This window comes from Electrophorus electricus, chromosome 13, assembly GCF_013358815.1.
Source record: "Electrophorus electricus isolate fEleEle1 chromosome 13, fEleEle1.pri, whole genome shotgun sequence".
Taxonomy (NCBI): domain Eukaryota; kingdom Metazoa; phylum Chordata; class Actinopteri; order Gymnotiformes; family Gymnotidae; genus Electrophorus; species Electrophorus electricus.
The window spans coordinates 11,789,220-11,816,304 of NC_049547.1; the positions used below are offsets into that span (position 1 = coordinate 11,789,220).

The 27,085-nt window shown below is 36.5% G+C and overlaps 1 protein-coding gene across 1 annotated transcript; it reads left to right on the plus strand.

Moving 5' to 3' along the window:
• The first annotated feature begins 13,837 nt into the window (after positions 1-13,837).
• Positions 13,838-24,655, plus strand: LOC113572698 (uncharacterized protein C14orf132). The gene is made up of 2 exons (XM_027002472.2): positions 13,838-14,071; positions 24,162-24,655. Exons 1-2 carry the CDS (start codon positions 14,045-14,047, stop codon positions 24,390-24,392), a joined length of 258 nt encoding a protein of 85 aa, XP_026858273.1. The 5' UTR covers positions 13,838-14,044; the 3' UTR covers positions 24,393-24,655.
• Positions 24,656-27,085: the final 2,430 nt, after the last annotated feature.

Genomic DNA, 27,085 nt, shown 5'->3' on the forward strand with positions numbered 1-27,085 from the left:
AGCTGATGCTTTTATCCAAAGTAACTGACAATTATGACTGAGTACAACTTGAGCAATTGAGGCCTTGCTCAGGGGCCCAACATTGGCTACTTGGTAGCAGAGGGCTTGAACCAGCAACCTTCTAATTACAAGTCAAGTACCTTAACCACTGAGCTACCACTGCTCATTAAAAGAATTAAATATGGAGTTTTGGATAATACGGAGAAGAAGCTAGGGCTCATTTCATGAACAGTTTGCACTGAAAGCAGTCAAACAATAAAATTGTTAAAATTTGTTTCACAGATTTTGCAAATATATAAATTGTTTCGGGAAAAATATGTTTTCAGAATTTTTCTATTTGGATGCAGCATGCACAAAAGCACAATAAAAAGATTATTTTTGTAGGAAGCAAAATCACTGTAATCCAATGATAATATTACACCACCATGTGTAAAACCTCTGATCCGTAAGAATTATGCTTAAGCATATTATGATAATGACTCCATATAATTTCCTTCAGGCAAAATAACGGTGTATGGAAACACATATTTGCAAAACATGTTGAGCATATATTATTCATTGAATGATGGAAAGTAATATTTTTTGATGAAAAAGTCTTGAATAAATCATTAATTTGTAAAAGCTTAAAGAATATATGTGAAACATACATATATGTGCATACATATGCACAAAGAAACTAGGTAGTGGCAATGCAATGATGTAGATGTTTAGTTGTCCTCAACTCTATTACTGACAAAAGTTAACAGCTTATTTATAGAAAATACAAGTAGCTGTTTCTGTAATGTAGGATAATATAAATATGTCATATCAGATGTTCTTTAAAATAATAATACATTATCTGTTGCTGTAATTTATTTAACATTTTTATGCATTTATAGCTTATATCAAACCTGGTGTTGTATTCATAATATAGATTTACATTTTATTTTCATTGTTTGTGCAACCTTGGCTAGTCTCCCAAATTGATCATAACATAACAAAAATTGTAATATGGTAGAGGGAAAGATAAATGTGGTACAATAACAATTATTTAATGTGTTGTAATGGTTATAAAATGTTTTTGGTTTTTTTAAATCAGCTCTTACAAAGATTTTAAAATATTACATTTGTGAACAGTCACAACCTCTGCTGATAGTAGTATGATAGTTTTAGTATGTATGTTCATTCAAATGAATTTACAGTCCAAACATGCCAAAGTTGACCACTTTGTGAAATATTGTATATTCTGTTTCACTGCAGTGCCATCTTCATGTTGACAGAAGCAGCGGGGTAAAGTGGAAGATGGGTTGCATGGTGGTACAGCATGTCTCTTCCAGTTCTCCACCCTGCATTCCCGACCAGCTTCACTGATGCCCAGTTTTTGTGTTCCTTCTTTAACAGATTGGTTTGAGAGGGAAGCTGCTGACTACTTCAGAGAAAATGGTAAACACTTCTCTCAGTGATGAGGAGAAAAGAATTGAAGACAAGGAAAGCAAGGAAGAGACAATTCTGGCCATGCTGGGTATTATTGGGACCATCCTCAACCTGGTTGTTATCATCTTTGTGTACATCTACACAACTCTGTAATTTCCAGAATTTGTAATATTTCTGTGAGGAGTAGCACTAATGAACTGCAGTATGGCTGCTAACATCACTGACTCTACAAAGAATCACAGTCACCTCTGACTGTACGGACAGTGCTACATCAGCACTAAATGGCTTGGTTGGTTTTTTTTGATGTTGGGGGTTTTTTTTTGTTGGGGTTTTTTTTTTTGGATATTTGTTGCAGAGTAAATTCAAAAGGTAGTAGTGTTATGACAGTAAAATACAGATATTTGACATACCGCTCATAATTTCTAGGCATCTCCATAATTTGTAGTCATATTTTTATGACAGTAATCCCCATGGAGTGGCTCATGTTTGTCATCAAGTTTGTCATCTCAAACATGTCATCTTGCTCTTGTATCCAAGAAATATACATCAGTTTTAATTGTTTTCAAATTTGCAATGATTTGTGTTTTTAATCACCATATCTTTGATGTACATGGTTTGTTTTCTTAAAGCTCTTGCAGGATGTTGGCACGGCCTCGAGTAGAGTGGAGACGTGCTACTCCTGATATTGCCTTTTACAGTTTCTTGAGTGTCTATATCAATGTACATTGTATTACTTAGTTCTTGGAGGTTTGTAAACATAGCTTAAAGCTTAAAGAAAAACAATTTGTTCTTGAGCTACGCTAAGAAACTGTGCAAAATCATTTAAGGTATATATTATGTCCATTATACAGTATGTTGCCTTAAAAGTGTGATATCATTCCCATGTTCATAACTACATATCAGCATTTATAGCCATGTGGAGTCAGAATGTTATCCTGATCTCCATGATAAGATATTCTGGCACATCACAAAACAAATATATTTATGTGGGACTGTACCAAACAAAACGTTATAATGAATGTCACTGAATCTCATCAGAGTAAAACCTCTTCTGCAAATGCACTGTGTAATCTACACATGATTAGGGCTGTTAAAGTGTCAGTGTGAAATGCACTGGTAACCAAAGCACAACAGAAGTGGGATATTTGCAGAATGACTATATATACATTATATTTGCATGTGGAGTATATTCCTACTAATGTGAGAAACCCATTCAAACTCCTTCACTTCATAAAGTGCCTGTGTTTCACTAAGATATTTACCAATTACTGCGGTGCCAGAAAAGTTACTTAAAAATTAAACATTCATCTCATTCAACACCTGTATTGGTTTAAATGGGTACTGGATCAAGTACATCTCATTCTTCTGATTAATCCATGTTAATATGTTTATATGTTTGTAGTCTTAGGTTAATTTAGAGAAAGAGTACAGCAATGTAAAAACAACAAAATTCAAAAGCCATTGTACAAATGCTCAAATGTAATTAACTGAGAAGACTAATCTCTTTAAAGCACTGATAATAAAAGCATAATTTTCTTTTATTTAATTTTGCCATTTAAAACCAGCACAGTAGGGAAGACACTGCAGTTTTTGTAATATTAACGTTGCAAGATGTGCAAAATTATAATTTATAATTTGTGTGACATATTACATTAACTTTTATAGTTTTGATTGGTTCTAATCAAATAAACTAAATAACAGTAAAGTGAAATTTGTTTACAGTTGCTTTCACTTAGCGATATAGCTCTCTGATATATATTTGTGGTGTATCTGTAATAACTTTACATTAATCTTTTCTTTGCATAGTTATTAAAATGATATTTGAGTACAAAAATAAGGGCTCTACTTATGGTTGTTCTTTTTCTTGTCTGTAAGGGATTAGGTCAAGACAGATGACCATTACCAACCCCAGAAGTCTAAAAAATAAATTCATTTTAAAAATGATGTCTATGTGGTATTTTAAAGTGAATCAAACTGTTTACATCATTTAGCACAGACCCAATGTCACATGTGGACAAAACATATGTGATACATTTTTTAAGGAAATAATATTTAACACTTTTTTAAAAACTTATTTATGTCACATGTTTTAGTGTCATTTTTAACTTAATTAACTTTAACTTAAAGGTTTCCACTAACTGTATCAGTATGGATAAAATGTTACAAAGAATGAGAAAGCAAGAGTAAAGTAAAAAGAGAGAGAGAAGATAAAAACTCAACATAATATCATATTTATGATTATGTTGTGAATTAAGTAAGCATGCTGTAAATACACACAGCTGCTGAACTGACTCAAGTCAAGAAGCCAGCTGTCAGACTTTGTTTGACCTGAATATAGAACATGCCGATGTTTAGCCTCATTGATACCTTTTCGTGTGTAGGCAGAATACACACATTCAATTCCTCAACTATGTGTTAAATAAATCTCATTTCCTAAAACAGTTATTAACTTGGTTAGGCTTTCAGTGAAGCATCTATTTAAGGCTTACCATAGTTCGCTTTATTTGAAATAGTCTGTAATTGTTTTGTTTAGCTTATGTAGTTTAATCAGGTGAATACAATGTCAAAACTGTGGCAGTACACAATGTGGAAAGATGCTTAATAAATGTAGGTATCATATTGCACAGCTTATGTACAGGCTGATCCAATCTTTTTCCATTTTTGTCAAATGCATTTGCAAAACTAAATTTTCTTTGGTTTACCAGGTATTTGAGAAGTAGGTGTCAATTTTGGTTTTTGTTTCAAAGTAAACTTAATCAGACAAGATTTGGAAAATAAGTCTTCAAGTGCCTCTGTGATGTCAACATCTGAAAGGAACCTCAAAACAATGCTTTTTCTTAGAAAGAAAAAAAAACACATCAGGGTGCATGGCTGGTAAAAGAACATTTAACACATTGGATATTAAAATAAATAAGGTAAGATGAAGGAGTGCCAGTTCGTGTACTGGGAATGCAGCAATAGTTCAAAAAAGCCAATAATATATACCAAAAGCAATTTTATAGATGTCTCACCCAGTTACTAAGTTCCTTACAAACATATGTTGTATCATTGGTAAGGCTAAACAATACAATCTGTAGCTCAAATCTAATTCACAGCTCCTCTCCATAATCAACTTGTACTATTAAATTCTAATATGTCATGCACATATGTAAATTTGCATGAAAACCTGTTCCACATGACTAAGAATCTGGAGGTTTTAGTCTGTCTTTATTCCCCAGCATTACTTATTTTGCTTAATACAACATATGATGTGTAGAAATGGTTTATGTGTGTTTTAAATATTTGGTGGTAAAAGCTGCATGTCCTGTTCAACCTGTTAAGTAATTAGAGTCTCATAGTAGTGTACTTACTGACATTTTCAATTCAAAGTGAACTAAGGCTCTGTCAGTTGTAAGGCTCATACAATGTAAGTTGTTTTCTACAGTGTGCACCACACCTGGGAGACAGTGGAGGCTTTTCAATCAGAAGCATATTACAGGTTGGGCAGTGACTTTTTCAGCCAGACTTACAGAACGAAACAGAATGAAATGGCTTCTCAGAGAGCTATGCACCTCTCATAAATTTCACAGGGAGTGCACACATTTCTACTGCCCTCAACGTCCGTTCAAGCGTTGAAATAAATCCTCTGATCTAAACTAGGGTGATGCAGACACCCATGACAAATCCTGACTCTAACATATACCACAGCGAAAGAAAGAAGAAGAAGAGAGGATCGAGTAAATCTGACTAACAAGTCTGAATGTTACACTTGTGTTTCATAATTCTTTTGGAAGAATAAAAGTTATGTTACAGTTATGCAATATCAGAAAGTACTATTCCTCCTGAAAGATGTAGACACTACCACTGAAGATGAGAGGGACAAATGACTGTGTTACTTCACATATTGGACTTTTGTTTTTGTTTTGAATGATTTGTTATTGCTGATAAATATGTCACAGCTGAAAGTGTAGGTCAGAAAGGCAATCCTTTTCTGTTTGGTCTTTGTATGTATGAGGTTCATATCAAAAATGTCATCACTGTTGCACTTGAAAGATTTTTTTTTTTTAAACATGAATAGGTAGGACATTATAGGGAGGGGACTTTACAAATAGCCCCAAGATAGTTGTAAATATATTGTTTCCTAATTTTAATTTAATATTAGCAGTCAACCTTTAAACACCTTAAACATGTATATAATGTCATATATAGTTTTCTTGGTATCTTAAATTTGACTGTTACATATTCTGATCTGGTGGTTGCGTACACCATGCACCACAAAATTAGCTTAAACAAAAAAGAATTATTAGATCCATGGCTATTAAATTGACTACAATTATGTGAGGGTTTTTTTAAACATTTCTTCAGGGCATGAGACATTTACTTTCACAGGTGATTCTGTGTAGATAATTTAATTATTTTAAAAATATGAGTGATATGTGATTATATATATATATATATATATATATATACACACACACACACACACACACACACACACACACACACACATATTACATATTACTGTTAGGAACCTTTGTGTACTTTTTGACTCCTCAGAGTTAAAATTGCCTTTTTTCATCTCCGCAATATTGATAGATTTAGGCCCATGCTCTCCAAATAAGATGCTGAAATTCTGGTGCACACTTTCATCACCTTCTTTCTTGATTACTGCAACTCTCTCTTCATCGGCATCCCAAACAAAACCATCTGCTCACTTCAATATTTTCAAAATTCAACCGCAAGAATTCTCCTACATGTTAGAAAATCAGCCAACATCACCCCTATTCATTATCAGTTACACTGGCTCACCATTCCTGAACTTCAGTGTAAACTCCTCCTCCTTACATTCAAAGCTCTGCAGTCTTGCACCTCCCTACGTAGCTGAACTACTACACTTATACTGCCCCACCTGTACACTTCAGTCTTCTAATGCAGGTTTCCTACCCATCCTCAAGTTAAGATTGGTCTCTGTAGGATGCAGATCTTTTAGTGTCATGGCTCCATGACTCTACTCAATCTCTCCATCTCTGCTCTTCACATTCCTCTATCAAATCAAACTTAAAACATACCTCTTTTCTTAACATTTATCCTAACCTTTTTTCCTTATAATAGTTGTTAATTAATGTGTTGAATGTGACAATTAATGGGTTTTTTTCTATCCATCTTTATTGTTATTTTAAAGCGACATTGAGTCTGTGAAAGGCACTATATACATTAAACTTTAATAATAATATTATTATTATTGTTGTTGTTGTTGTTGTTGTTATTGTTATTATTATTACTGACTTCTAGTTAAGTTCGTTTTTAATTTTAGTTGCATATGCAAGCCACAGGCACGCAAGTTAAGAAACTCTTGAAAAGCAGTGTGGGTGTCACTGGAAGCCTGACCAAGGAACGCCATGTCAGATTAGAGAGGCTATGACTGATTAACTAAACTAAACTAAAGCTGGGAGAACAGCTATGGCAGGCCCATCACATGGGCTCATCTATTTCATTCTAGGACATATCCATTAAAACTGAGCCAAGTGACCTTGATGATACTATCTCTCTCTCACTGGGAACATGGGAGGAGGCTTTTGGACACTTAGGAAAACTGCTTGCATGATCTCAGGGAGGCTTTTTTAAAGTAAGTGACATTGAAATTTCCATTTTTATTTTAGAAAACACAAACATCAATTGCTTATGATTATCTAATTGTATAAAACACATTATGAATTAAATAATACGTGCATCTATGAGCAAGTTTATAATAAGTTTTTTTTTTCTTTAGTTAGTGCTTTAATAACCAAGCAATCACTTACATATGCCCTCTACAACAACACCAGGCAACAGCTTTAAGGCTGGCTGTAAACAATTAATATATTGCCAGTAACTATACCTCTCTATATATTCCTCAACAAAACACAGACTTGGTCATTTATTATGTTGGGGTCACACTGTACACACGAGCTGATCACAACCAGGTGGGGATGACTTTAGCAATGTGGTATACTGCTCTCACTTCAAAATCCCACTGTGTAAGAGACCTAGTTGCAATAGAAGGCCATTTCTCAGCATGTGCACTGAGTTGGACCTTTTTTTTTTTTTCTTTTTTTTTTTTGCAAAGGAAAATCAATGATAGCTAAGTGTCTGCTTGCACAAGCCCTACGGTTTTTCTTGCTTACAACTCAATCAGAAGCCTAATCCACACCAAGAAGCACTGCATGTTCAATTCTGCAAACTGCAATGCTTCAGTTCCACAACTGCAGAGCTAAGGCAGAAGGCACTTGCTTTTCTAAACAGAGTTCAGCTCTCTGCTCGATAAAGGATTCCATTCCATCATGATGTATGTTTTGAGAATCTCTTTGTCTCTTTATAGGTTATTTTGATCTAAATGGATTTCCCCAAGAGGTTCTTGGAGCAGGCAAGCAGTGACAGAAATACATGCTTCTTTCACACTGCAAACTGACAAAATCATCACAGCCACGCTGACAAATGATGGCATCCATTGTTATTAAGATGTAAACAAAATGCTTCTACTTGGTCACGTGTCTTACTATAATCAGGTCAAAAGACTTTCTGTCAGTCTCTCAACAGAAAAGCAAAGCTTGTTTATGTCTCTATTGAAAATCTCTTTTTCATGTGTCATATTTGGAGGTCAGAGAACACTGGAAGACAGAGGCAGAGAGAGAGAGGGGAGAGAGGGAGGGAGAATTTCTCACTTTGATCTGTCAAGGCGATTTAAATTCTCAGAGACTTCACTTGTACAAGCAGCAAATAGTGTCTCAAGACAAGGTAAAAAGCAAATCTTGTATAAGGAAGAAAAATCTTATTTTTGTAATATGCTGCCCTCTAGTGACTCGTCCTGTTGCTTTTTGCTGTTTTTGCTTTTGACGCCTGGCTGTTTATGGCTATGTAAATCAATATTTTGTAAATCGATATTTTATTTTTTACTCCAAACATGATAAATAACGTAAATGGAGCAACCCCATACATAGCCTGGAAAAGAAAGACATCCTCACCATATTCAGGCTAACAATGAGAAGCATGACATTTAATCAAGAAACAACAGACTGCACTTTCACCATGTTTAACATACGCTTACGTCTTGAAGCTTGTAATGTGAAAATAAATAGCTTGCTGTAGGAAGATAAAAAGGTATATATAGTATAGGTGACATTCAGATATTGTATCCTACTTTATTTTTTACTTAAATGCTGTTGAAGTTTCATGGACACTAAATACTGTGGATCTGTACTAATATAACCCATAGTAAGGATTTTTTACAGATAAGAGGGGGAAGTTAAATAAAACACTGCTAATAAAGCACAGCGATGAAAATGACCTTGGGACAAGGAAAAACGTAATTTCACCTCACTGTGTACTTACTGCACTGTACTTACTGCACATTGTATACGGCTGTGATGACGGCAAAGAACAACTTGACCTACTACTGACCTCTAGTGGTGACACGTTTTACGTTCCAGTGCAACACAAGCCGCTCATCCATACAAGCTAGAATTCATCTAAATTCTGGTGAGACTGTGGGTCTTATTTTCAGATATCTCTGTTTCCCATATCATTATCAGATTTTGCTATTAAGAGAAATGTTTGATGCTCCAATAGGCAGATACCATATATCACTCCTGAATTTGTACATTACAAGTCAGAGAGACACATGATGCAATGGAATGCACCTTCACAGACATTAGTTGCAATCTAAAACAAACAACCAAAAATTACTCTTTTATGGAATAAATAAAGTATAAAGTAAAGCTTCAGATGTTGGCCTGGTAATTTGCAGTAATTCTCACTGAAATAATTAACACAAAGTATTGAAGGGCTATTACTGAAAAATGCAGTGATTTGTCTCAGAATGAGAGGAAATTATGAAATTTCCTTTATTTAATTTAAAAACTGGAATCAAAATGCACGTTCTTGGGAAAATCTCATGAGAAAAACATGACACCTGATAATGTCACAATTGGCCTGACTACTAGCATCCATATTTCTATGGTTTCCCTGTCTCGTGTTTTGCTTTACTTCCTTGTTGTGGTTCCATACCATAGTTTATTTTTCACCGCCCCTCATTATTTGCGCCTGTCTTGTTTAACTCTTATTAGTTCATGCATTTAAATCCTGTCTTGTTGCCCGTCTCTTGGCTGTTCATTGTAAGTCTGTATTTATGTCTAGCCTACTACCTTGTGAATGTAAGTAGAGCCATAGTTTGTCGTTTGTGATTCCTAGCCTCTCTGTTATAGCCTGCATCCCCCCATTTTCCTTCGTGTGCTTTTGTCTGTTTGTGAATATGTATCCCTGGATTCTCCATATTGGTAAACTGACCCTGGACTGTTACAACGACCCCGAATAAATCTCGCTCTTCTCCGTACAAGCGTCCACCTCCTAACCGCTCAGTTACAGATGTCTCTGTCATCTTGTATATTATAAGGCATCTGATGGGCTGTGGCACACAAAAAAAGCATGTCATCAAGAATCTTGTCATCTAAAAAGGAACTGAAGATGATAGCCCAGGATCCAAATAGTCTATGTGTGGGCATGAACATGAGTGTGTCTGCTTGTGTGTGAAAGAGAGGATGCTTAGGTTATATTTTATATTTTTATAATTTCACACAATACCAAGATAATTGTCGCAGTTAGCTGACCTGAGAATCTACCCACTCCAGCTCTACCACTCATGAAGAGGATTACTTTGTTTCGTTGAGCCAGTGCTTCTATTGGTGTTTCCCTTATGGAGAATAAAGGGCACTTCCTCACTACCCCACCTCTTGCTTCCTCTGTGGCACCCACATCACAATAATAAATGCAGAATAACTGACACTTTGTGAAATTAAAAATAAACAGAAATAAATAATCAAAATGAATAGACATTTCTATTTTAAACTATAGTGCTGATACTGTTCAATGCTGATAGGCTTGACAAATGCAGCCATAAAACGTTTCGTGAACATCTACCTTTCAGTGCCAGCACTGATTTCTTTTCAGTGAATACACTTCCCCTAGGACTGCAAGTGAATGTACATTTGAGGGCCATCTGAAATAATACAAACACCCAGTCCACAATCTTCTCTACCACTATTCAAATCAAACTTACATCCATGCAGGACAGCTACATTGTATGAGAATATCCCTTGCATCGGTTCAAGACAGTAGGCAGGGATTCTGTCACAGAGCAACTCATGCAAAGCGAAAGTGATAGGTGAGGTCATATGACTTCAATGGCCTGAGAAGAATAGAGTGTGAGATGTAATTCTGCTCATCCTTCACAAAAGCAATGAACCATTGGACCAGTTGTAGTAAATGTAGTCTGCTTTACATCTTAAAGCATATCATAAAAGTAATTCAGATGGTGATGAAAAAAAAATTAATGGTTACATTCTATATCTATATCTATATATACACACACACACACACATATACACACTTACCATATATATTCAGTTTGAATAAAATTGCTTGCAGAACATAATGTGCTTATTAGCATTTATCTAGCAATATCCAGAAACATGCTGTAAAATGTTTGATGTAAAAAAACTTGCTTAATTCAGCACAGATTCAATAAAGTAAAAAAATGCAGCAGGCCAACATGTGAGGTTAATTGTATGCCTATCACCACTCGCTCTGAACATGTCTCAAGACAGTAACTGCAGTCAAAGCAACAGCTAATCTTGTTCCTGTTTCACAAATTGCTCGTTAGTTTTGTCAGAGTTCACATTTTTCATGCATAGACATCTGCAGATAAAAATTGATTGGAATTTATTAACAGTAGATGTGAAGACAAAAGCCTGCAGCAAACATTTGTGTGTGAAAGCATACCTGTACGTAACATTCACTCTTTAAAATATCATTTCAGTGGTTATTTACAACAAATTAACTGATTGGATTTTTAACTTTAATTGAAATAATGTAATACCAATCACTATGTTTTATCATAAACTTGCAGTGTGTTTATTAAACATAACTACATGCACTGTATCAACCTCTCACTGACTGTTCTTTTTGTTTTAGATTAAGTGTACGTACCTTGCTCAAGGTTATAGTGGCTGCACTTTGGAAGGGTAGGTCACTTGCAGTCTATTTGGAAGAATAAGATCCCCTGGTGCTTTGCCTGTGGAGTACAGTGATTACCCTCTAGTCCTGGGTGTGGGGCTCCACTGAGTCACATCTGATCAGAACTGATGACTACCTGAACTGCTGACAGTAGACAATTTCACTAAAAAGTCTCAGCAAAGTACTTCACACTCAGCCTCTGGGAAGATACCCAAAAGTGTAATGTTTGTACTTCTAAAAAATTATGTCATCATTATTTTGAAAAAGTACACATGGTTTCAAGTTTAAATGCAGTTTTAAATTTGCCCATCTTAAATTTGAAGGAAACATGTCCAGTGCAAGAGACAGTTGGTAACGTGGACTGTCTCAGTGTTTTTCAGCATGTGACATCCCACTAGTATGACAAATAGCACTCAAGAGCAGCAATGGTGGATGGGCGCAGCTCTCTACCTGCTGTGTCTGCTGATTTTTCTCCTGGAAGGGATTCCGGGAACAAGTCTCCTCCTCATCCAGATCACGAGTACGCGCTAATACAGGCACTGTAATCACAGGCATCATGTAAAGCACAGCTGATGATTTCCACTTTGGATTGTGCTACTAATAAGAGTTGATATAGGAACACAGCAAAGTCAACTTAATATCATGACCATGGGTCCTTCACTCTAGCCATTTACTGGAGGGGGCTCATAAGGCCAACCATATGGCCTGGAGGGTCACAGGGGTCACACAGGAGCCATAGAGAGGCTGGTGGGCTTGAGAATAATTGCCTCTGACTGGCCAATAACGTTACTGACTCCTTGTGTTTGAAGCCCAGACCAGCAGTTGCTGTAGCAATCATAAATGTAATATAAAGGTAGACAGATCATTTTACAAGCCTAGCTGGGCTCTTCTAGCAGCTAGAGCATACTCTGGTTTTCTCAATGTAGTGGGACTTTGGCTTTATCTCTGGCTAAAATTTTGTAATATTTCCAATATTCTCAAGAATCGGCATCTTTGAAAAGTCAGTCACCTTCAAGGACAAAGTCATACAAAGTTTGTTGACACAAACTTGCATGGAATCTTTTTTGTAAACACATACACTCTTAAAAGGTTCTCAGAAGGTTCTTTGCTTAGGTGTATGGTCTTACAAGGATGGTCCTACAGTTTTTTAATTTTTGAAAATGTCTTCACACTGACATGCATCATTACGATTAGCCAGTGTAGTTTCACATTTCATTCTTCAGTGGATGCAAGCGCAAGCTTGTGTTATCCTCTGTGTACCAGTCCAGTAAGCGAAGTGTCTCCAGTGAACCTGAGATGAAGAACAAACACTGGTTACAGACATTTATAATATTTGGTTAATTTTATTTTGCTGTGAATGTTAAACAATGATTGCACAGTGCTAGAAAATTATGAAATATGCCCAGTTAGCTAGCAAGGTAGTTAGCTAGCTAATGAAGAAAAATAAATATTTGGGCTTACATTTGCTTACATTAACATTAAGACTATGGCAGTGACACAGGAGCTAGCTAATGTTTGATTATGACTAGTTAACTTGGAATTACATTTTTAACAGTCTTTCATTCAATATAAATTACCTTTCCAGACACAGTTATGGACAGTCCAAGTATGCCAGTGGTTTGATTAAACTAGACTGGAACATGTAAAAAAATAAATAAATAAAATGCTTTTAAAAATAAAATAATTTATTTGTTAAATGTTTTAGATTGTTTTTAATGACTTCAGTTTTTAAATATGTAAAAATAAATTGTTTTCTTTTTGGAAAGCTGATTTCTCCTCATTTAAACACTTAACAGGTGATTATGTTAAAGTCCCAGAATAAATAAAAAATAAACAAAATATTTATAAATTGCTTGTTGTTTATTCTATAGACATCTGTACACCAAATAAGAAATGGGAATATTAGTTTGAATCTTAATATAACTATAGTAATATATCAATCAAGTAATTTAAGAATAATATCAGACAATATATTATATTATCCATAATTTTAAATATTGTTTAAAAATATATGTGGTATACTTACAAAATACAGATCTCCAATATAAAGCACTTTATAAAGCATAATATAAAGCTATTTGATCAAAGTGTAACACCCTCATTAAATATATGCAGAGTAAAATATTAAAAGCTGTATCTAATTGGTGCAGATTTATAAATAATATTGCCCCACTATTTAGAAACTAATGAAATTCCACTAGTATAGCTATGTACTCTAGACAAAGGTTGGTCTCGTGCATTCGTGCATTATTTGCTAGCGAAATAGCGAGAGAGAGAGAGAGAGAGAGAGAGAGAGAGAGAGAGAGAGAGAGAGAGAGAGAGAGAGAGAGAGAGAGAGAGAGAGATTGAAAAGAGAGCACTGCACACTCGCGTCTTCATTTGTGTCGCTGCAATGTCTTAGTTCGGTCGTGTTGGTTTTAGTTAAGGTTTACAATAACAGTATATAATAGTAGCGGATCTCTTGGTCAAGTTCTCTTGGTCATGAACTCGCTCGCTCTTGAAGATTCACACATAGAACGGACAGTACCCATGTGCTCTCCTTGGAATATAGCCTAATATAGAAGTACCTATTCCTTGCTGGATTAATTAAGCAGAATTCAACAACATGGACCTTTCATTTATGGCTGCGCAGGTACGAAAAATATGCATAATTTTATGTTTTCTTTCAGAAAAGAAAAAATGCTATGGTATTGTGGAACCTACCTGACAAGTTTAGAACTTGAAGCGAGGGCGTGGCTTCATCTTATCCAAACCTAAAATATATATTCTAGAACTAAATGTAGAACTAAAGCTTCTGATATGTAAGAGCCGACCAAAGGTAATGAACGGAATATTATGTTTACTGTGCCTAGGAAAGTTCCGGCAATATTGCGAGGTCCATTATAATTTCATGTGATGTAGACATTAACACATTTTCAGTTTCGTGTTGGATGTAAAGAAGTCTGTTCGATTCAGTATAACTTTCTTGAAACAAAGCAGATTGCTCTAAAATTGCTTCATGCTATAAAACCCTTTACAGCCTCCACAATATAAAATGTTCCCCGGCTGATCATGGCGTAAATGTTTATCTCCTCCTACATTTACCTTACATTCTGAGTGTGAACGCCAAAACTCTTCCCTTCGCCTTAAGCAGAGTTCTCAGTCCTGCATAATAAAGGTATAAAATCCATTTAGTTATGCTGTTAAAATTCTGGGTAAAACAATTAATCTTTTAGTTTTATGTGGAAGAAAATGTAGTTTCTTCATTAATAAACCTTCACGACTAAAACAATTTTTTAATTTTTTTTTTTACATCATATGACTGTGTTTGAGTTACAACAGCAGTTGTAGATAAATCCAGACTGCTGTATTGTATGCCCAGAAAGCAGCTGGGGCGGGTGGAGCTAGATAACTTTCCAACAATGGATTTCTGCAAGAATAGCCCCTATAATGTAATCTTTTTTTGAGCGAATGATTTAAAGAAGGCTTTCGACAAAAAAGGCTTGTGAACCTCTAGAATAATAACCACTTGAAATAAAGACTTGATGTTAGTGTTCAGATGTATCCAAGTGTTGGTCTGACCTGCCCTTAAATGGGGGAGGGGGGAGCAAAATTTTGGTTTACTGCTCTTCAATATGTTTTTGCTATAAAAGTTTGTTGCAATATGGAGTATTGGGCAAAATATCCAAATCAGAAGAAATTTCAAAAGGACTTCAAATTGCAAAGTGTTCTAAACTGAAGAACACTATAGCTCCTCTCTACCGGGGAATGGTATGAGTGTACTGTAAAATAATCAAACAAATGTCAAAAGAGCTGTAGGAGAATAGCCAAGGTCTTCTGGCATTTCCTGCAAGCGATGTTTGTTTTGTTCATGAGCCTATAAAGAAAAACTTTAAAACATTGAACAAGGGTGGAAGGTTACCACTGAGAGGGAAAAAACTGCACATTTACTCCTCCTGAATGTTTTGCAGCACCTCTAGAATCCAATAAATTCTGTGAAGTCAAAAAGAAGAAACTGTATTGTAAACCGACACCAAAACATAGAAGGAATAAAATGCTGTGGAGCTGCTTTGCTGCCTCACAGCTTGGGCAGTTTGCAGTTCTTAAGGATTTGAAGCTGTATCAGGAAAGGAATACAAAGTGTCAGGATGTCTACACGTGATTTTAAATTCAAAATGGCTCAAACAGAGCAACTTCAGAGGAATATTTCTGTCACGCCCAACATGTGGATGTTACCTAACAAGCCCTCACAAACTACACCACCGATCACAGCACTCATTCACTTTTCCAGTCCCAATCACCCACTTACTGATTATCACAAACACCTGTTCCTTGTTTGTTTTCATCTCATTAAATCCCAACAGGTGTCCAACTTCTGTGCTTTGCACTGATGGTCTCTAACTTGTGTTGAGCCTTTGCCAAGATTGCTGCCTTCATCTGTTGTGGCCAAACCATTATTTATTTAGTTTGCTTCTTTCAAATAAAATTATCACTTTTTCTTCTCTTGCCCTCATCCTCCCTCTTTCTAACTCTCATGTTTAAAGATAGAGGATCAAACTGTACTTGTTACTTACTGTATTTGTCAGATTAAAAATCCTGAAGGCATCCCAAAGTCATATTTAAGACTTTCTAATCATATTTCAAATATAATTTGTCAGAAATCTGACAGAAAAAAAGGCAGATTTTGTACAAAAACAAAAGCACTGTAGCAATGAATACAGACAGAAGAACAATTAAGTGATTGAACCTAGCTAGCTATAAATCTCGACCGTGTACACGATCCTTAATTATGGTAGCTAGATAGTGATAGCATAACAAGCTAGCTGACGAACGACGTTACTTCATTGTAATGTTCAACCGTAGCTAAGATAACGCTAACTAGCTAGATAAAGTTAGAGTTAACAAGCTGATTTCTGAGAGGATTTCAAGCAATTTTGCATGTAGTAAATATGTAGCTAGCTAACCTACACACTTTGAATCATGAGATGGATATTGTCAGATGAAAAAGCCTGACTAGAATTTCACCACTTGCTAGCTAATGCCATTTGTCAATATATATGCTAAAAAGATTGAACAGGACTGAAAATGTTATTTGATTAAAAAATAATAATAATTAAATCTAGCAACAGATGTTTCCTCATGTAGATAGACATAATCAGTGTAACGGGTTAGGTTATTTGTAAGAGAAGCTAGCAAGTTTGAGTGCTGACGGTGTAAACTCTGTCAGTAACTGTTGGCACTGAAAATATATCCACATTTCTAAATGTCAGGTTGCCAAGGTATAAATAGTAATAGATCAAGGTAAAGTGTTTTAAAAATGCCTGAGCTACCTCAGTTGATTGAGTGAATTTCTCATATGATGATGTAAAAGCTTGACAAATCAGTTTTCTAGCTGCCTTTTCCAGGTGCAGTAAAGCGAGTGAGATTCCTCTCAACAACACTGAAACAAACTTGTGCCACAAACCTCTTAACCAATTATATCAAAATGTAGCTTGTCACCTTCACTAGGCAGTTCTCAGATTTACAATCTGATTGAGCAGATGAGATATAATCGTGTTAACCTTAGAAATTTAGTTTCAACACTTGAATGGGCCAAAAGACATGTTTGAAGCATAGAAATTAAGACTTATTAATGCATTAAATTTGTAAAATGTAATTTTAGACAAATTAAAACTTTTTAACAGGACTCACGGGCACCCTGAATTCCCCTTTCCCTCTCGAATTTACCCTCTCACTCTCCCACTGTCCTTCCTCTAATCCCCCACACCCCAAATTCCTTGGAGAAAGAGAGTCAGGTGACAAGGGAAGAAAGAAATATCAGTCAGAATAGATGTTATTTGTGTATGGCTCTGACAGGGGCAGATTTATAGGGAATGTTGAAAGGAAGGAGAAGGAACTGAGAAGACAAGCCTATATGTCCCTGGGACAGGGTGCATCTTTAGTATGCTGCAGTGGAACATGTGGCTTTTCACTAAGCCACACTTCCTCTGGTGTGTGAAGGCTCCCCAGAGACTTTCATTGCTCCAGAGTTTCAGAACAGTAATGGACTGTTGCCATCACCACAATACACTTATTGCCATTTCTAGACTAATGGCCATGGTAATATGTCCTGGATAGTGATTTACATTAAGTTCAGCTGTCTTCAGATAAGTGATTTAGATAATGACCATTCCCTGCACTTGGTAATTTCATTTGACAAGTCTGCCTTTCATAAACTGTAAGATGTTCTCTGACAGAGGTAATATCATGCTTTCTGAACATGTTCAGGAACATTATTTAGTCTGCAGACTTAATGTTCAGGAACATTACTTAGTCTGCACACTTAATAACAGTCCACAGGATAATCGTCCCACACCCAAATTGTCTGTCATATTCTTGGGGAAAAACCATATGTCAATTACTCAGATATCATCTAAGAAAGGTGGTCGCTCATCTATATCACCTATAGTTCTCAATCAGGTTGGTTTAGATTTTTATGGCTAAAGATGTAGGTTGTGTATAGATTAAGCTTTAAAAATAAACTAGAAACACAAATAGACTTCTGAAACACAAATAATCTACATGCCACACCATAAATAGATCGTTTCTCACTATTAGTTTTTGCATTAGGCCTTGCTGGAACTGAGATTCAATCAAATCACTTCTACCGCTAAAGTTGTTCAATATTACATCCAGCCTGGACAAACAAGGTGTAGCAATGAGCAAAGACTGGCACCAAACAAATGGGCTTTACAGCATTAATTTTCTCTAACATAAAAAGATAACAGGATAAAATTATGTTGACTCATAATGAGCCCCACTTCCACATAACAGAAAACTTCTATTGAAAAACACATTATATATAGCACAGGGCCAAGTCTAATACGATATGGTGGATTTAAAATAGAACAGTGCTGGAAATGATTTGGGGTGTAACAATCAGGTCGACATGTGGGAATTTGGCAGTGTGGCTTCCAGCATCCAAAAGGAGAGCACTACCTCATTGCTACAATACAAGCAGTGTTGTTTTGGCAGATTCCCTCAACTGTCAAGAAAATCTATTATTTTGTTGCTAAGGGCATCACACCAGCAACAGGCTACAGCTCACTGAATATATGGTGAGCACTTTTAAAGTGACAGTCAGCCAAGAGCAAAAGAACAATATTATATTAATTATGTGGCTTAGCCACAACAAATTCAGCCTTAGATGTAATTTGCAAGAGTACTGACCTGCATTTATATTTAGAACAGATAAAAAGGGGTTTATGACTTTAAAAAGCGTCTTGATACTCATGTTTATTGGTACTCCAGAAACCACTTTTTTTTCTGTATAAACATACATATTTAGAGGATGAAGAAATGGCTAATGAGTTTCACCAGGTGTGTTTAAGCAGGAATAAATGGATTGTAAAGTAATGGACTGCAAAATGAGAAGTTTGCATTTCACATTAGGTTGCTCTGAATTTTGTTAACCAGCACACTGAAAAACTAGTTTTTTAGGTCTTGACTATCATAAATGTTTGTAGGTTCTTGACCCTTAAACTCAGGGTCGAACCGGTCAGACACTTATGTATATAAATAGGTCAAAGCCAGGGGAGTAAGGTTATCAAATCCAAGGGGCATAACCAAAATCATGAAGATTATTGAACCAGTCAGATGCTTGTGTATATAAATAGGGTTTTTCACAGCAGAGTAATGAACAATCATAATAATGAAGCAAGCGAGGGTTAAAGCCAGAACAGTAAGGTCATCCAATCCAAGGGGCATAACCAGAATCATGGAGAAACCAATCCAGGGTAGAAACGATGAGACAATCAAAGGAGGCAGACAAATCTCAAGGAGCAGGCAAAATAGGAAGCACAAAACAGGTCCGTAACAAGCAGTCATAATATACACATGGGAAACACTCAGTACACAGAATAGAAAAGGGGCAATACTTCAGAGACTAAACGGAACAGGAGATAAATAGGATTGCCATGATTAGAAACAGGTGACACTAATAATCTGGTGATGAGGGTCTGGTGAGTTTGTGCCAGGGAAAGGGGAGTTGTAGGTACAAACTGGAGTTCTGCAAACCAAAACTGGAGTTACAAACCAGCTCTGCTCCTCTGGAACCTAGCCCTCCTAGTCTACCAGGTATTGGAACATACCCCCACACCTCTTGGAGTCCGGAACCTTACGAACATCATAAACAGGAGCCCCATTGAACTTAATGGGTGGAGGTGGATCGTTGCCAGGTGAAACATCAACAAGGGGTCCTGCAATTATAAGTTTGAGCAGAGAAGCATGGAATGAGCGTGAGCTGTGTAAATAAGATGGTAGGTCATGCTGGTGCCTAACCTTGTTAATCTGTTTCAGTGTTTTGAATGGGCCTATGTATTTAGGACTGAGTTTATGACAGCATCCTGTGTAAGGAATGTCTCTTGTAGATGTCTCTTCCCACACTCAGTCTCCTAGGCCGCCTTTTTGTTTTTCTGTAAAACCTGCTCAGTGCATTGGTGCGTTTCCTTCCATACGTTCTTGCTGCATCTCATCCAATAATCCACAGCAGGAACATCGGTTTGAGTGCAATCCTGGGGGCCATGGGAGGCCGATAACCTAGGATACATTCAAAGCGAGTCATACTGAATTCTGCGCCATTTCTGCCCATATGAAATATTTGGATGGTTGAAACAATACATTCTTAGGAACTTTATTCTCTCACATTGGCCATTAGTCTTATATCACCCACAGTTTAAGACTGATGGTCATTCCCAAGTGTTCGAAAAATGCAGACCAAACCTGTGATGTACAGTGGGGGCCTCTCTCTGACCAAATATCTTCCAGGATAATAAAGTTTCGGAATGCAGGGTTAAAGAGGGCTTCAGCAGTTTGAAAAGCAGTGGGAAGATCAGAAAAGGAGAAAGCGAACTCACCGCAAGAACCGATCTATTTCCAAAAGGACGAGATCAATCGCTATGTGTAACCATGATTGTTCGGCTCCTGGGACGGGCATGAGCTTCCCTGCAGGGAAAGATTTAGGGGTCTTACATTTGGAGCAAAGGGAGCATGAACAGATGCATCTACGAACATCGTTGAACAGCAACTCCAACCAATACTGGTTAGACAGCATTTGCAGTTTGCAAGTCTCCCCAGGGTATACAGTTGTCAAAGATGAGTGTGCCCAGGTTAACATCTTACCTTGACGTGGAACAGATATAAAGAGCTTACCCTCTGGACACTCAGCTGGGATCTCTGTACCAGTTAGTAGCTCCTTGTTGTCCTCGTCAATCTCATCGACACAATCTTTCTCTGTGTGTGAAGGATGGTGTCTGGTGTATCTGGGTTCTCCTACAGGTGCATACGCAATAGTGTGTCAGCCTTAATATTGCAGGAACATGGATAGTAACTAATTGAAAAATCAAAGTCTGAAAAAAATTAAAAATTAAAAATAGACCAGTGGGCTTGGCATGTGCATGTACTCAAGGTTCTTATGGTCAGTGATGACTAAGAAAGGGTGGTTGGCTCCCTCAAGCCAGTGTCTCCACTTCTCCAGAGCCAATTTCACAGCTAGGAACTCTTTCTCCCCAATGCTGTAGTTGTGCTCTGCCTGTCTGAGTTTGTGAGAATAAAAAGCCATGGGGTACAGCTCTCTGAGACAGCACCACCCCTATACCAACTTCAGAGGCGTCTACTTCTACGTCAAAGGGGGCCAAGGGATCTGGGTGTTTTAGAACAGGTGCCCTAATGAATGAATTCTTGAGTTTGAGTCTTGTTCTTGAGTTTGTTAAAGGCCTGTTCAGCCTTAGGAGTCCAATGTAGTTTAACAGCACCCCCTTTAAGAAGAGCAGTAAGGGGGCCTGCCACACAACTGAAGTTCCTAATGAAGTGATGATAGAAGTTAGTGAAACCTAGGAAACTCTAATCTGTTTATCGTAGTGGGTACTGGCCACAGGAGAATAACTTCAATGTTCCTATCATCTATTGTTATACCGTTATGACTTATCTCATAGCCTAGAAACAAAATGGACTGACGATGGAATTCACATTTTTCCCCTTTAATGAATAACTGGTGGTCAAGTAAACACTGTAGCCCTGAACATACATGTGGCATGTGAGGTCAGAGAAATAATTAAGAATATTGTGTCTATATATGATGACAAATTTTCAGATAAATTCCCACAGGACATGATTTATGAATGCCTGGAATTCATAAATCAGGTGTGACATTAGTGCCTTATGGCATCTCTCTGTACACATGATGCCCCCTAGTGGTGACAAAGGCTGTCTTCCACTCATCTCGCTCCTTAATCCTGATTCAATTTTTAATCCAGTTTTCTAAAATAACGTGTGTTCCAAGGCAATAGGAATGAAAGGTAATGGGTAACTGTACTTTTTGGAGATTTGATTGACACCCCGATAGTCAAATGCTTGGTTGCAAACCTCCATCCTTTTTCTTGACAAAAAAGAAACCTGAGGCAATAGTAGGCATGAAAGGTTGAATAAAACCCTGTTCAAGAGCCTTGTCTATATAGGCCTTCATGGCCCTCTCCTCCTCCTGAGTAAGGGAGTAATTTCTTTGGGTGGAATAACATGATGCAAGAGTGGCTACAACAGATCCCAGGAAAGACAAAATTGACATATGATATGACCACCTACTGGAAGCATGATACATGAATTTATATAGGCAGACTATAACTATATATATAGACTATAGACTATAACATCTCTAATAGGAAAACAATATGTTAACACAAATAATTGATTGACCAGCAGACTCTTAAACAAGAATAATTATATTTGCACAGGACCACTACTATATGCATCTTACCATTGGCAACATTAAATGGAACGATTCTAACTAAAACACTGCTCCAAGTTGATGAGAACACACAATTGCAAATCACATTCCATGTTACATAAAGTCACTAATATCCATACAGGGTGACTGGCAAGTGGAATTATACACTGCTCCATTACTGTAGAACCAGCAGAAAAATTGTAGACTGCCGCTCTGTAATGTCTTCCAGGTTTGTCAGATGTTAGAGACACCTGTGAGCAAGTCTAATGTGAATGGGAGTGAACAGAGCTAAATGGCTAAATTAAAAAAATGAATAGTTTCTCAAAATTTGGCCAAGATCTTCCTTAGATTTTTGGGAAGTGGAAATATGAATTATACTAAAACAGACAACAAAACTTACCCCTAAAATTTGTTTTTTGGGTCAGTATGACTCTAGCATTTCTCCATTGTTAGCTCACCAACCAATTGACACTCGGTAGCATTGCTGCTACAGACCTGCCCCAAAATGAAAAATGCTAATGATGATATGTTTGGTTGTTTTTGTTTATATCCCAGCATTAAGTGCCTTTATTAGTTTTACGCAACCATTGTCAGACAGAAATCAGTACATTAATCCAGTGAGATTTTATTGAGCTCTTCTATGACTTATTGCCCCATAGCTATCTAAAGGATGGCATCATACATATATAACCTTTTCTGAAATTACTATGTGCGAAGTGAAAGTTCACTTAATTGTCATATCCCATTGCACAAACCTGTACCTCAGACATGAAAGGGCTACCACAATATTATGGTGTTGAAACAAGGGCAATTGTTAGACAGTAACCAGCAATAATAGACAATATATAGGAGTAACAATGAAAAAACTATACAATACTGAGGGTTATATCAAACATTAAGTACATTAAGTACTAAACAATCACAAACCAAAGTAGATAGTAGATGATACTGATTTCTTACTTATGTCAGTGATGAGTGAAAGTGGTGACCCAATGATGCACTGGGGTGATTTCATCACCCTCTAAAGGGTTTAGCATTCTGGTACAGTGCAGTTACTCTATATAAACCATGAAGAGTTCAGATAGGTTAGAATCTCCTTAGAAAATGGATACACTTCATGCCTTCCTCTGGAAGGTTGTGTCTGTGGACAAGTCCTGTTCATAATAGCCAGTAACATGCATCATTAATTACACATGTGGTTACAAGACAGTTTTATGGACAGCATAAGAATTTGCATTGCTCTGTAAAGTCACAGAAAATGATGTGTGTTTAACATTTTAAGTTTATTGTCAACAGCATCTATATATAACACAGGACAATACTGTGATTTCTATCTTCTCTCCTTTTAAATGTACAGTATATAGTGGCCAGAAGTCATAAAACCGTGAAGAAAAAACAGTCTCCTTTGATTGGTACTTATCACTCCTTTCAGCCAATATATCTAAATGGAGAGATGAGTTATCCATTTTAGAGCCAAAATAATATTACAGATTACCATTGCTTCAATGTAAAACTCAGACCACCCAGTCCTCAATCGTTAAGGGCCAACAAATGTATTCATATTTCTGTCCATCATCTATTAAGACTCAGTCACGGGTTCCCATGAAGCTGTATGTCTGAAGCCCCCATTGCGAAGAGCTCCTTTTGTGCCATATTTTGAGTGTACCTGGCATTCTCAGACACTAGGCATAGTCACTGTACCCATAGGAACAGTAGATGGGAAAGGACAGCTGTCTTCTGCCAGCCAGCATTCTTAGAATACCAATAGATCATTTTAACTATTCTATTTTTAAAAATTCATTTCACATTTTAAATAAAAAAAACTCCCCTTAAATTTTCCATTAATATCCACCAACTCACACACTTTAATCTTGATTCTGATTACCAGTTATGAATCTTAACAGCAACTGATTTTAAGATCAATCTGTTTTGCAAGTTCATTTTTGTTTCATTGTCACAAAATGATGGACCTTCTTTTGCACAGATCCCAGTTATGACCGGAGCTTTCATGGATTCACCCAACGGTGACTACAGTGCTGAGCACTCTCTCTTCAACTCATCCGCCAGTGTGAACGCCATCCCCACAACTACTGTAAACATCCAGCCCGACGAGCAGCAACGCGTGTCCACAGATGCTATCTGGCTATGGGTCGCCATCATTGCCACGATTGGAAACATTGTGGTGGTTGGCGTGGTTTACGCATTCACTTTCTAATTCTTTCATTCAGAGGCTGAGGATGTGGGCTGTGCAAAGTTGTAAAACATCACCAGATGATAGAGATAGTATTTTCAGTTCAGTTTCAGTTCTAACTTAAACCAATCTCATCACCAAAACCTGGAAACCTGCCTCACACTGTAGTGAGAATTGTTTTGTTTACAGGATGTTCAAAAGGATTAAATGACCCTTGAGGTTTGGACCTACTTAAATGTCCCAGGACACATGACAAGCAATTAAGAGAAGTGCTGCTCAATTATTTGGTTGAAGGAACTGCAAAACTTCAAACATTAAATGGAATCAGGTCACTGCTATAGTTTTATTTTAAGCTCCAAGAAGGTACTTTTTTTCTTCTAATGGATTTCAAAGAGTATTTTGCTTGATATATGTAGAAAAGTTCTATATAAATAGTTTTGTTTAGCTTAGTTATTGTGATGAAAGAATGACACAATTATTTTATAGCTACACCCCAGTTTAGCATAGATTTCTCAGTTAAAGTCCATGTTTTGAACATATTTCAACAAAACAACATATTTGGTTTGAATACACTATTACCACAACTGCTCAGAATTAAGTATTTAAACGAAATGTTGTGGTAGAATATCCTTCTGTCAGAGGAATTCAGAGAATTGGCATTGATCAGCTGGCAGTTCCAGTTAACATGGTGATTGGTCCTCCCTAATTAAGGACATTAAATGACTCTTCCCTGGCTGCAGAACAGAGAGCAAATCAGCAAGGCATATCCTGGCTCATAGCTGTCTTTTCAGGCTGCTGTTTTATTGGATGAAAGCAACTAGACACAGAAGAAGCCATAAGCACAAATTGTGTTCTCTAATAGCTCTACTATAGAGTGGGTTGCCATGGAGAAGGTAAGACAGGGGCACATAGAGAATGCTAGCAATGTTACTGCTTAGTGCTCTGGCCAGAACTCACATGGAACTCATTAGAGCCATTCACTAATGTCAGATCTTTAAATATGACTGTAAAAAAAGCAGCATATATAAACATTCTGATTGTTCCTAGATGCAATTTGATCACAGTAAAATTTATAACAGTTTTACTGTAAAAAACAAACATAATGTTTGCATAGTAATGATTTAAATTGTGGCGGTGACTGATATGTGTCTGAGATCATCAACATGTAAAACCCAAGTAAAACTATGGCTATTGTTTACACATGATGATATTAACTATTAACATGTTATCATTAGTAAGAGTAATCTGTTGTCTCTAGAACTAATGTGCAACACTTCAGAGCTATGTGAAAGGTCAAATGGAAAACCCAAGTATAATTTTTTGATAGAGCATATTCCTACTATTAACAGTCAATGTACATGTTTGGTGCCATTACACTTAATTCTTGTATATAATTTATGATTACTAATTGGTCCTTGAGAATCTGCAGTATTTTGTAGTCATTTGCAACTTATAATACTCTTGTCATATAAGGGAACCTCAGTTTTTCACAATCTATTCTGAATCTCTTCAGAGGAACAAATATACTGTGACATATTAACAAACAAATAAAATAAAAACAAGCAAACAAATAGCCCTTCACTTATCCTAATAAATAGTGATTGAGGATCCGTAAAATAAGATGGTGATGCTGGTGAAGTGTCTCCCCAAGCATTTCCTCACACCACTGCCATGCTGCGAGGCTGTTTGGGTTAATGCAAGCCATAGGTTATATATACATATTGATGAGCCCAGAGATCTGAGGCACACTGGAAGCCTCTAGTGTCTCATGAGATGCACCCACACATTGCACTCTCCTCTCAGCACATGTCTTCTGACAGCTCTGTGAACAGTTTCAAGATGCTAATGTGTGCCAGCCTCATCGCACACATCTTGGCAGAATCTGTCATCTGTCGTAATATCAAGGCAATCCCCTGCAACTATTGCGACATACTGCAGTCCAGGGCAAGTAGCCTGAAAACAGGCTTTTCTTTAAAAAAAAAAAAAGCATCTGCTGCATAATGCCCTTTTTATCATTATGTGTAATGACTTATACATGTGATATAATGTGGGTAAATGTAAACTGATTGACAGTTTATTTGCAATATGTGCTTGTTCATTATATGCCTGTCCTCACAGCTCTGGTTCAGCCTGTCTGCTCTCCACTGACACCCACCCACTCTGACTGCACAGAGTGCATGGACTGGCTTTAAAAACTTCTAAATCAATAAGTCATTCTATGAATTTTTTATATATTTCTTTTTTTAGTGAATTATTTTACACTGATTTCAACGAGAGGTAAAGAATAATGATTTAAATGAATAATCCTTCAAATCTGTTTGTGAATATTATCTTTATTATATAACACAATGAAATTAAGCAAAATCAGTGGAGATGAGTCAAGGCAATCATTTTGCATAAAGCATTGACTCTTAGCCAGTTAGGTTTCCCATAACTAAGTTATAAGTTACAAAACATGCTTTATGGAAATAGACTCTTGTTTGAAACATTGGTAACACATTACATAACATTGCTCTCATTAATGTGTAACAAATATAAAATATAAATATAGTGTAATTATTTAATCACAATAACATTACATTACATTTTAGAAATTAAATCTCTTAGTCCAAAGATACAATCTCTGAACACAGTCATATTTTCAATTGCATTTTACTTTTACTGTTCATTTCTTGATGAAATGTATAATGGTCACTATTCTTGTGCATAAAGGATTT